Here is a 12,821-nt window from a genome sequence, read left to right as displayed (position 1 = left end):
CTAAACAGGAAGTGGGAGAAACAAAAAGCCTTACACACTGCATTTTAGAAGGACAATTAAAGAGTAAAGCATTCACAATGTTCTGAAGGCACATAAAAAATTAAAAATAATTGTTACAAAGATACTGTCAATTTACTATCATTATTTTGAATAAGTAAAATGTCAAGTATTTATAGATCTTAGTTATGCATAAACACACATGTGAAGGAAGCATGAAAGATTGGTAGTGGAGGAGGTGCGAGAGATGGAGAGATGTCAGAAATTATCTACAGCCTCAATGTTCTCTTTCTTAACCCAACAATTTCTCCAAGTCTGAACCATAAAGTTCAACTGGTTGAGTGATAAGAAAAGTAATTTTTGAACAAAGTTACCTGGAAGGCCTGGCCTAATCAAATTCTAAGCAGAGGATTTGAAACAGTGAAGGTGCCCACTCACCTGTCTTCCACGTGCTGCTGTAAATGGGGCCTCTCCATGGCTTGGAGATAAAGGGAATCAGCTGACTTAATTTGGCATGCTTGAATGCTCAAGTACTTAAATATGTGCACTTTGCCCTTTGTGCAAATCTGTAGAGAGATTAATGTGCATTTTTCAATGAGAAAACAAAATGTAAACACTGGACACATGCCTCTGGAAATCTGTATTTCCACCACTTCACTTTAGGCAATGTCCACACACTGCTTGCTAAATTTAACATCTCCAAAACATTGAAGAATTTGAGAGATTAATTCCTCCAAATCCCACTCTGAATAGAAAAACCACTCATAATCAATTTCCAATTTTTCTTTAAACTACAAAATTCTAGTAAAAACAGATCTCAATGCTAATTGTATAAGAAGTATAAACATCATATAACTGACCTAATAACACTTTCAACAGAAAAGATAACAGAAATGTAGCCATTTTGAAAGTCACAGAAAAACAAGAGCTTAAAAATAACTGTAGATTACAAAGTCGTGGAATTACTGCAAAAGAAGACAAACTTTAAATAAAAAAAAAATGCCACTCATCTGAAAGCATATGACCTTCTTGTTATCTTTATGTAGCTTAATATTTGAGCAGGTGGCCTGACTCCACATAATCAATAGTCATTTTAAGATGTGTAAACTCCATTTTTCAGGTAATATTCAAATCAGGAATTTTTGATATTTTAGTAAATTGCAAGTTACACTGTAAAGTTTCAAAGGTGGGTACCAATGATCAACTGGCAGACACAGAATGCCAGGGCTGGAGTCATCAGAAAGGCAAGCCACACATGCGCCAAAGGAGTCGCTGCAGCAGAAGGCAGCTTCTGGTGGTTGGATTCACCCCGGCTTCCCATTCAGTAGGAGTATTCATCAGCAGGAGTATTCATCAGCAGGGCTGCTGATAGGCACAACTCCCAGCATTTCCCCAGGGGCTGGCGCAGGACGCCCTCACCTGTGCAGGAGGTGATTGCAAAGGATTGTTTTCTAGTAGCAACACCTGCAGCTGCTTCATCTCTCGAAAGCATATTGGAATCACCAGCACTTTGTTGCAGGAAAAGTCAAACTTGACCAAGGGAAGGTCTACTAGCTCTAAAAGAATGGTTATAAAACAAAACAACAATAATAAAACTTCGAGGGCCATAAAATTAACTCACCAACATTCAACAATTAGTTTCTGTTGACAAGGAAAAATGTCATTTAATATAGGCAAAAGCGAGCTGTGCATGAGGAAAACATGGTGTGTGTATCTGGTACTTCACCCAAGGAGGGAAAGATCTTTCAGTAGGAGCCTAGTAACTGTAAACTGTTTTTAGCTCTGGTATGAGTTGGCAGCACTTGACATTACTTTTTCTCCCCAGCAAAAGATTCACTCATGTCATATTGCACAAGGCATGTTTACGCTTTAACTGCAAACCGTTTCCAAGTAGCACTTGTGAGCACATGGACAATATGCTAATTACAGAATATTCTTTTCCATTCAATGTCTCTGGGCTGGCACAATCTCAGTACTAGTTATACAGGACCGATGTTCGGGATTTTTTTTCCCTCAATTGCACTTAAAAATATGCTATTTGATTCAGAATTTTCTGATGGGTGCTGCCTTTCTGATGTGTTGGGACTTAATTCTGTTCGATTTAAGAAGTCTTCTGCAGCTCTGCTAAGGAGACAGATGTTATATTTAGCTGAAAATCCCCACCCAGTGGCACAGTAAACACTCAGTCATCTCAAGCATTCAAACCGACACTGGCAGCTGCCAGACACAAAGTCAAATACATTCCACAGAGCACAGAGCTCCGCCACCATCTGGGGTGACAAGGCACCATGGTCTTTGTGAGAGAGGTGACGGGGAAAGATCACTTCAGAATGGGAGCCTCATCACTCAGGATGGGATGTGTGAAGGAGAGGTGGAGCTTTGAAATACACCAGCACTGCCCCTGTAGAAGTAGAGCAAGGCCTAGATAAAGAAGAGGCCCCAAAGGCAGGAACCTGGAGCAGGGACCCACACTGTCTTCCCTGCACTGACCTCAGGCTGTCACATTCAGCTCCCAAGATTTCCAATCCTACCAACAGACTCTCCTAACCTGAATGTCTTCTCTGGGTGCCTCAGGGACTGTCCATCTCTCATATGTAAGCAAAGTGTCCTCAAGACAAGGGGTAAGGGAACCAAACTTACAGAAAGAGGCAGAAGAGCTTCTACCTCCAATAGCTTCAAACTCAGATCCACAATGGTGGGCTGTGGGGGCGGGGGGACACTCAGAAAGTCTGGTTTTTGTTCTGTTTTGTTAAAACAAAAACAAAAACAGATTCCTGTGCCTGAAACTTCAAAGCTCCAGGCATTTTTTTTTGGTCAAATAATCAGCATTTCAAAAATTGCTCTGAGGAGGCCATTACTCAAATCCAACCCTTCCTCCAGGCTGAGATTTGCCTTGGGCCATATCAGCCAGTAGGGACTGCTTTCGAAAAAGGGCTATTAACTTACTGGAAAAAGCAGGAGTGTGTCTGCAGGTGTGGAAATTAGGAAAGCTAAAGGAAGGAGGGAAGGTCAGCTTCCCTGTCTCTTCCTCACATGTGCCTGAAACAGGGCTAGGCATTAACGGATAACACTACCAGAGGAATACCTCTTTGTAACACCAGCCCATGCAAACCTGTCTCGGAGATGGCCAACCTCACTCAGATTAGGCTGGCCAATCAATGGGAAAACTGAACTGGAACTGGACTCCAGATCTTTACCAATGGTTTGTTACCTACAAAGAAGACTTGGAACCAAGGCTCAAGGGCTGGGTTCATGGAAGACATAACGGGAGGTAACTTAGAGGTAAATAAAATAAGGAACGGTTGGATAATGACTATTTTCCTTCCTCTCAGGCCCAGTTTGGAAAACAATTATCATCATAGTGTAAGGAAAATAAGAACCAGACAGTTTCACAACAAGAAAGTGGGGGAGAAAATGATAACCCTGCAGAGACAGCACAGAAAATGTCAATGAAATGAAACACAAGGGGGAATAAGAGGGGGAAAAAAACAAGCCCCACTTCCCCCTTCTTACTGCAAAGACAGGTAAGGATGGCTATTTTAATCCTCTGTTTATTCAAAATAGGCTCTCCTCACCCCAGTGGCTGCAGTGAAACCAATACTATACTGATACGGGTAATTAAGCCACAGAGTTTTCTTTTTTTTTTCCCCCTCCTCAAATTGAAAGCATATGAGGACTGGTACCCAGAAAGGAAAAACATGTAAGTAAATATGTAAAATCTTTCAATTGGCTAAGAGCCTTATCAATGCTCTTTTGTGTCAACAGAGCTCTCCAGAAGGAAGCAAAATGACACTTGATATTTGGGAAATTATTAAAAAAATGTATTTTCCAGTAAACTGAAATTTTAGCTTTCAGTGCATTTTAAATGATCAGCACTGAAAAATAAAACATAATCATGGAAACCAGATTTGTAATTAATCTTTCCATGGAAAGGAATGCTTTTAAGATAGATGAGTCAGGGAAGGTGAAAGAAATGAAAACCTAGGGCTTACAGGTGCACTATTCTTCCTGCACATTCCTGAATGATTACAGGCAACTCCAGGATGATCAATTTTTCCCCTTGGAAAAATGAGAGTTCAATTAGTTGTGATCTATTTATAATGTTCAACTTGGAAACTTGAATTTAAAGTCCTCTCATATCGGGAAAGGTGATCTGTGTATATATTTGCTGTTCATGAGAATTTCTCTTTGTACTTGCTTCAACCAAGAAAAAGTTACATACATTGTAGAAAAAAATGGGATTCTGCTGTGAAAGAGCGGAAAAAAAAATCAATTTTCTTATGCTGAGTCACCTCATGTAATAAATCGATGTGGAAACTGCTACTGCTTCTACTTCTTTAAAATGCCAGTCAGCAGGAGGAGGAGGAGAGAGGACAGGCATGACTAAGGTATGTCGCATCTCATGAAGTTGTCTCCTGTTCTTGCGCTCCATTTTCTTGTCTGGCATTGCAGAAGCATTTCCAGCCACAAGTAAAGATGAAGAAGATAATAAATGTCAAGCAGCTCTCAAACAGCTGCATGCAAGGCAGATCACCCACATGTGAACACATTCAAACAGATGCTTTTGCTTTAAAGTATGTGTGTGAAAATCGTTGCTTGAAATTGGGTATGGCTAGAATCCCCCAGTGGAAAGCCACGTGGTCTTTGTAAAACAGAGTGTGTTCAGAAGAAATCATGTGGTGAACTGCTGCCTATCAATGTATTCCTGATTCAGGTCCAAATACCTAGGTGAAAATCAGCTGCTACCACCTACAAGCCCTTAAGCTCTTCATGGTAAACATTTTCTGAACAAAATGCACCTTGTGACTGGCAACCCACATACAACATCAGAGACACATGAGAGAGGCTGATGGCTGTGACAGCAGGGCCGTGTAGAAGTCTTAAGTCGCAGTACTGCAGGATATTACTGTATTTGGAGACCCTGTCTTGAAAGGGGAAAAGAAATTAAAATTATATCACTGGGGTGGGCCCTGGTCCACTGGTGTCTTTCAAAGAAGAGATGAGGAGACACGCACACACAGAGGGAAGACCACAGGATAGCATAGAAAGATGACCATCTACATGCCAAGGAAAGGGGTCTCCAAAGGAACCACCCTGCCAACACCTGGATCTCAGATTTCAGTCCCCAACACAGAGAGAAAACACACTACTGTGGCTTCAGCCGCCAAACCAGTGGACCTTTCATAGCTGACCCGGCATCCCAACGCATTCACCCACACCCCAACATTACGGAAGGGAATGATTTTGTTGCTGTGGCCCTAGATGGAAATTAGCACTTGGACATCACGTTTTTGTTTTCTGCATTAGAAAATTCTCACGAACATTAATAGGCTAATACCCACATGACAAGTTTCCCATTTCTTTCATTTCCACTCCATCCCTGTTTTCTTTTACCTGGCGGCAAAACTTTCAGATAATTTCTTCTGACATTCAGTTCTCGTAGAGATTTCAATTGACCTATTTGCTGAGGCAATGCTGTGATCTCGTTGCAGCTGACATCCTGTATCAAAATCAAAGCAAAAAATAATATAATGTCTTCTTGTGGAATTGAAGTTTTCAGACAACCACGGGGTACACTTCGAGATGAGGCTAACAAGTACCACCCAGCTCAGGGAAGAAGAAAAATTCACATCTTCAGACATCCAGACACAAGACAGAAAACCATGAGCAGCATTCCAGAGCTGCTTCTGCCACTTACACATGCCTCAACCCTGCTCAGTTCTCACAGCAAACCCATGAGGCAGTATTATTTAGTTTGAACTTTGCAGATCACAAAAACAAAGCTCAGGAACCCAAGGCGTGCGAGCATCAGAGCTAACACAAGAAACAAAGGACCAGCCTGCTACTGAGTATCTCTCCCATGGGGTCACTAAGCAGAAAACCACAGGCATCTTGTCTCACTGAACTGTCACACTGTACTGGAGCCACCTCTATTTTCAAGGAAGTGGCTAGATACCATGCAGCTAATTACTTTCTTGAGTATTTGAGAAACAATATGCAGGTATCGGCGCCTTGCTTAAGAAAGCCAAGATTAACACGCTGTTCATCCTTCATTCAAACCACTTCCTGACATATGCAAAATGGAGGCCATGGTATTTACAATCATACAAGTTTTTTTATTATCTCCCCAAATCCAATTGCTCCTCTTAGCTCATGAGCTGTGCCCTGCTCTCCACTCCCCAATTCCAGCAACTGCTTAAGTCTAGATCACAGACTGGTTTCCATACACCAGCCTCCTTCACCAAGCTGCCTGAAGGCAAAGGCCCGAGTATCAGCGTTTTCAGGAGCACCTCGGCAACTGAAGAATAAAATCCAAACTGAGCAAACATGTGTGTGATGTCCGATTCTATAGAATGTCTTCCTTTGCCTCCTACATTCAATGTCACATGATAGCCACGTCCCTTCTTGGTGGGTGCCAAGTGACTGGTCTAGCTCTCTGCCAGATTCGCCAGTACCTAATATTGTCCTCTTGTCCTATCTCCTCTCTTTTGAGACTGCATTCAAATCTTAACCTTCTCTTTACAATCTACGACATTTCCTCTACCTCTCCCCACTCTGATTCCTTCAACTAGAGAGACTGCTTTGTGATCTCTTACATAGTATGAAGGCATCTCAAGCAGTTCATAGAAAATGGAATTCAGACACAAATTGTGAAATCCACATATAGTTTTTTTCATAATACAAACTTTTTGAAGACCCTCGTATGTCACTCTAATTCTCTCACTCATGTCTGCCTTCCCATTTAAGCCTATAGACTCCTGGATGGAAAGGACCCTATCTTGCTCCCTACATCCTCCTAGTGCTGAATGTTTGGTCTAAACTAAGGGATAAACAAAGTTGGGTGAAACTTGTGAAATACAATTCTGTGGCTCCTTCTGCCTGCTAGCTAGGACTTTAAGATGCTCTACTGCACACCTAAACCCTGTTTTGGTTCCACTTAGTAACAGAGAAGCAAGGATGGACCTTAACTAGGAATGCCTGAGTGTGGTCAGGTCTTTAAGCATCATACCTCACTTCTCCATCTGCAATGCTGACTGACCTTTTCATCCTAAGGAGCTGCAAAGCTTCATGTCAGTCTCATTTCACATTGGTTCACATGTGGGGAACTCAACACTAGCCCAGAGCCATCCATGCACAGCACAATGGGATGTGCAGGGGACCCACCAAACAGCTGTGTTCTTGAGTATTCAATGCATACCACTGGCTGGAGGGGAGCAACATGACTGCTGCCGCAAGGGACAAAGCCACCGTATAGATGGCTGAATGAATGTGGTGTCGCAAACCCACCCCAAGCTTCTGTCCTTGATTGTGTGGTGAGAAGTGGTGGGCAGAGCAGGATAGATTATGAACACACCATGTTTTGATGGTATTACTTCGCAGAGGCTGTTGCTGCATTCATAACGGTAACTACAGAAAAGTCAAACTGAATTTGAAGCAAAGCATAGCAAATATTTAAAACTAAAACATGATAATGATGACAACAGTCCCACAAGAACATCTGCAGAGAAAGAAATGCCCAAGGAAGTCATTATGGGATTAAGAGATTTGTGTCATCATCACTCCCAGCCCCTTACTCTGCCCTTCTGGATTTATTTCCACGTGTGCTGTGCCAACAGTGAAATGCCATCTTTCTGCAAATACTGCAGCATTTTATCTGAAAGAGAAGACAACAACCAAATCCTTTCAATGAAAGCTCTCCTTCCTTTTTTTTAACCATTTTACAAAAAGCAGGTGGGACTAGTCTGTCTCACACAAATGGAACACTAATAAACACTAGAAATACAAGAAATGAGCTCATTCTATTAGATTCATAACCAGGAAATTCACTTGGGGAAGGCAAGTTCTAGGCAAGGATCAGTGTAATTTATTTTCCAACTCCAGAGAGAATTCATGTTGCTGACATCTAAACTAAATTTTCAGTAAGTCTTAGGAGTGACAGCACTAGAACAATGATGAAAAACTTCACATTTTCAAATAGAAACTGACAATATTTTGAAGTTCCAGGTTCAAGTTTTTGGTAAAATCTAACAATAGAGGACGGGGATAAACACAATGGTAATATTAATATGCTCTACTTAGGCACATTAGCAGGATGCAATCTCCCATGACGAAACTCAGTGTGATTCCTCTTGAAAATTTATCTGAGGGTCCGGCAAGGTGGCCTAGCAGCTAAAGTCCTTACCTTGAACATGCCAGGATCCCATATGGGCGCTGGTTCTAATCCCGGCAGCTCGACTTCCCATCCAGCTCCCTGCTTGTGGCCTGGGAAAGCAGTCAAAGACGGCCCAAAGTCTTGGAACTCTGCACCCGTGTGGGAGACCTGGAGGAAGTTCCTGGCTCCTGGCTTCAGACAGGTGCAGCACTGACCCTTGCACTCACTTGGGGAGTGAATCATTGGACGGAAGAACTTCTTCTCTGTCTCTCCTCCTCTCCGTATATCTGACTTTGCATTAAAAGAAAAAATAAATCTTAAAAAAAATTTTATCTGAAAGGCTGAGATGGCCACAGACAGAAACAGATCTTCCACTCAGTGGTTCATTTGCAAAATGCCGGAATCAGGGAGGGTCATGCCATGCCAACCCCAGTAACGGGGAAGCCAATCCAGGTGCCCAATGTGGGTGACAACTTTAGCCATTATTGCTGCTGTCCAGATAGTGCCATATTAGGAAGCTAGAATCAAAAGGGGAGTTGGGAATCAAACCCAGCACTAGGATACGTAGTACAGACTCCCCAAGCAGCATCCTCGTCCATGCACAAAATGCCTGCCTGACTCCATTGCAATAGTGAACTATATCACTTTGTTCTCTGCTGATCATCCCTGAGTTGCTCATGAACCCAAGGCATGTTGCTTTCTGAAAACAAGGCAATTTTCTCCAACATATATTTCTAACATGATGGCTTTCTCAAAGAAACTCTATCCCTCCCCCTGCCTCCAACTATTTTTAACTACTTAATTACTGGTAGGGAAAATGTCTATACAATTTACTCTAAAAACAAAACTGCACAATGAATAAAGCAACTTTCCTCAGAATACAGGACATCTGCAGACAATTATGAACACACAGTTCAATTGCCCATTCACATTCTGAAAGGTATACGGTGAAGGTCAAATTAATTCTATAGTCCTGTGCACTGTTGTCAGTTACTTCCCTGTCCTGAGAAAATAATGTGAGGAAAACACCCAGATGGATCTGGAATACCAGCAACATAAAGACTGTTCACAATTGTACAGGCAAATACTGTAGAAAATAGTGCAAACCTCTATTTCCTACAAGTCATTGGCTGTGACCAAATTTAAAGAGGTTAGGAATTTCATTTCAAAAAGAAAATCCCAGGCACGGTGTCATGGCCTAGCAGCTAAAGTCCTCGCCTTGAACATACCAGGATCCCATAGGGACGCCAATTCTAATCCTGGCAACTCCTCTTCCCTTCCAGCTCCCTGCTTGTGGCCTGGGAAAGCAGTCGAGGACGGCCCAAAGTCTTGGGACCCTGCACTGTGTGGGAGATCTGGAGGAAGTTCCTGGCTCCTGGCTTCAGACAGGTGCAGCACTGACTCTTGTGCTCACTTGGGGTGTGAATCATTGGACGAAAGATCTTCCTCTCTGTCTCTCCTCCTCTCTGTATATCTGACTTTGCAATAAAAATGAAATAAATCATTAAAAAATAAATAAATACATAAATAAATAAAACGAAAATCCTAGGCCCAGCGTGGTAGCCTAGCAGCTAAAGTATTCACCTTCAACACACCAGGATTCCATATGGGTGCTGGTTCTAATCCCAGCAACTCCACTTCCCATCCAGCTCCCTGCCTGTGGCCTGGGAAAGCAGTCGAGGATGGCCCAAAGCCTTGGGACCCTGCACCCACGTGGGAGACCTGGAGGAGGTTCCAGACTCCTGGCTTCAGATCAGAGCCGCTCTGATAGCTGAGGTCGCTTAGGGAGTGAATCATTGGACAGATATCTCCCTCTCTATCTTTCTTCCTCTCTGTATATCTGACTCTCTAATACATACATACATAAATCTTTTTTAAAAAAATAAATAGAATCCCATGACAACTGTATCTTAATTAGTCAAAGGATGAGGAAGAAGAAAGAGGTGATAACTATCTAGTATTCCAGGATAAGAGATTTCAGGTTTGAAAGCATGCAATCAATATTCCTTGACATCAGCAGATACTAAGATAAAGTGTGGTTTTTTTCGGAATTATTTAAGATTATATTTAGAAAAGTAAATATTAACATAAATAATACTAACACCTTACATGTAATTGGTCAGAATTTATGAGGTTGTCAATTTCAGATATGGTTTCGTCGTAGAACAGAAAATGAATTCCTTCTGTATTTTTTATTAGCCATAAGCTATGTCTCAGAGAATAATCACTGCAAGCCTCAGTGAAATCAAATTACCATATATTTAGTATCTGTAGTAAACATTTACTGACCTTCTTATGACACATACACAAATCTAATTATAATAATATCAATTCTCAAGCTGAAGTTCATAGGGAACCAGCAAGTCTCATTTTGTCATTTAGGTAACAAAAAACAATTTTAAGTATGATTTAAAATATACCTATTCCCACTAGTTGAATCATTATGTTTTTAAGGAATCAAAAGAACAAAGGCAATTGCGTTTTCTCTTCTCATAAGTCTCCAGAAGTGTCCAATGCATATTAGAAAAGATGTATTCTTAAAAGTTAGTTGCTACCTTAACTTCAGAATGCACCAATGACAAGAACAGAAGATATCAAAGTGAATTCTGAGATTATTACACTAGGTACTAGTCACATTCAGAAAACGATATTGTCCAAAAATCTTGAAGTGATTCGTTTGCTTTCAAGTTTTTAAAGTAGTGATATAAAACAAGCAAGCAAACAAACAACAACAACAAAACAAAATAAATCTTGATCATAGAAAAGGTCCAGTGTGACCAGGCCACACCATACACCTGCAGGTGTATTCTCACAAGTGATCTTGCTGTTAAGTCAGGATTTTAAAAACTCAATGTGCTGGGCCCGACACGGTGGCCTAGCAGCTAAAGTCCTCGCCTTGAACGCCCCGGGATCCCATATGGGCGCCGGTTCTAATCCCGGCAGCTCCACTTCCCATCCAGCTCCCTGCTTGTGGCCTGGGAAAGCAGTCGAGGACGGCCCAATGCATTGGGACACTGCACCCGCGTGGGAGCCCGGAAGAGGTTCCTGGTTCCTGGCTTGGGATCGGCGCGCACCGGCCGTTGAGGTCACTTGGGAAGTGAATCATCGGATGGAAGATCTTCCTCTCTGTCTCTCCTCCTCTGTGTATATCTGGCTGTAATAAAATGAATAAATCTTTAAAAAAAAAAACTCAATGTGCTGTGCACAATTTTTGGAATATGTCCCCTTTATTTACTAAAAGGAGACACAATTATTTGAATAGGAAATGTAAGCCTTCAACCCTTTCCCGCCATCATGCAACCATGCTTTTTTTTTTTAAAGATTTATTCATTTTATTACAGCCAGATATACACAGAGGAGGAGAGACAGAGAGGAAGATCTTCCATCCGATGATTCACTCCCCAAGTAAGCTGCAACGGCCGGTGCTGTGCCGATCTGAAGTGGGGAACCAGGAACCTCTTCCGGGTCTCCCACGCGGGTGTAGGGTCCCAAAGCTTTGGGCCGTCCTCGACTGCTTTCCCAGGCCACAAGCAGGGAGCTGGATGGGAAGTGGAGCTGCTGGGATAAGAATCGCGCCCATATGGGCTCTCAGTGCATTCAAGGCGAGGACTTCAGCTGCTAGGCCACCGTGCCGGGACCCAACCATGTGTTTTTATACAACACATGGTGTAACTTTTAAGCAAAGGTCTTACCCTCTCTGTGGCTATCCTAAAATAACAGAGTGCAATAAACAATTCAAATTGTCTTTCAATGCCAGGAAAACTTAGTTACTTTATCAAAAATAATACATCTTTGTTGAAATGTAGATACATTTAACACAGTAATTTTTATTTCTTAGTAACTTTAAAAACCTTGATAATATCTGAATTCAGAATCTTTTTTTTAACAGAAAAGTCAGTATATTCACTTAAACTTGATACTTACTCAAGCTCTGACATGATACATGATCATCCAGTTTAACACCAGTGTTTTCCCCAGCAGAACTCCACATCACTAATACAGCCCCAGCCCCGCTGCCCCTCACATACTGCTCTTCACAAAAAATGAGCAGAAATGACCTGCAGCAAGCCTTGGATCTCCAGTTGTCCTGCAGGAATCAAAGAGGTCAGGCAGCACCTCCTAAGGTCACCAAACTCTCCATATAACCCAATGCTTTGTGAAAAGAAAACAACAGAACCAAGCAATGCAACTTCCACATGCTTATTACCAGAGCTACATCTTGAGATGGTTCTGGTTGTACAAGCAAGTCTCTAAGTCAGTGTTAACTCTGACAGGAAGGTTAAGAGCTAGAGGATGCATAGGGCAAGGGAAGACGGAATTAACAAAATCCTAACACAACACAGACCATTTGAGCCCACCATGCCACCATATACACAGAATCTGTGGGCAATCACACCAGGCCCCTGCCCTGCTGCCTGGTGGGCCTGGCCTAGTTTACTTCCTCATGGCCTGAGGCACAGCTTTCAGGCTTACACCAGGAGTGTGACATCCAAAATGGCTAGAAGGTCAAGAGGAATACACGGGAACATGACCTCTGACATTACTGGAAGATCAAGGGAAACAGACCTGTCATATAGCCAATTACAGTGTCTTTGGTGGGGGTTGGGGAGTCTGCTAGAAGACTCCCTCCTGCCCTCCACTTTCTTACACTGTAAAATTTGTAACCTGTGCA

At 42.2% G+C, this 12,821-nt stretch overlaps 1 protein-coding gene across 3 annotated transcripts in view; it reads right to left on the bottom strand.

The window, feature by feature from the left end:
- Positions 1 to 12,821, bottom strand: part of LRCH1 (leucine rich repeats and calponin homology domain containing 1) — a 205,813-nt gene that overhangs the window by 64,289 nt on the left and 128,703 nt on the right. For all 3 annotated transcript variants that reach the window (XM_058670758.1, XM_058670759.1, XM_058670760.1), the window contains exons 4-6: positions 5,392 to 5,497; positions 1,417 to 1,553; positions 436 to 563 (exon numbers count right to left, since the gene is read on the bottom strand). In XM_058670758.1, coding sequence (XP_058526741.1) covers positions 436 to 563; positions 1,417 to 1,553; positions 5,392 to 5,497 — 371 coding nt within the window. The remainder of the gene's footprint in view (positions 1 to 435; positions 564 to 1,416; positions 1,554 to 5,391; positions 5,498 to 12,821) is intronic.

The sequence above is a fragment of the Ochotona princeps genome, chromosome 12, assembly GCF_030435755.1.
Source record: "Ochotona princeps isolate mOchPri1 chromosome 12, mOchPri1.hap1, whole genome shotgun sequence".
In the NCBI taxonomy this organism is placed as follows: domain Eukaryota; kingdom Metazoa; phylum Chordata; class Mammalia; order Lagomorpha; family Ochotonidae; genus Ochotona; species Ochotona princeps.
Note: the sequence above shows the minus strand (reverse complement) of the source record. Positions and strands in the feature narration are given on the sequence as shown.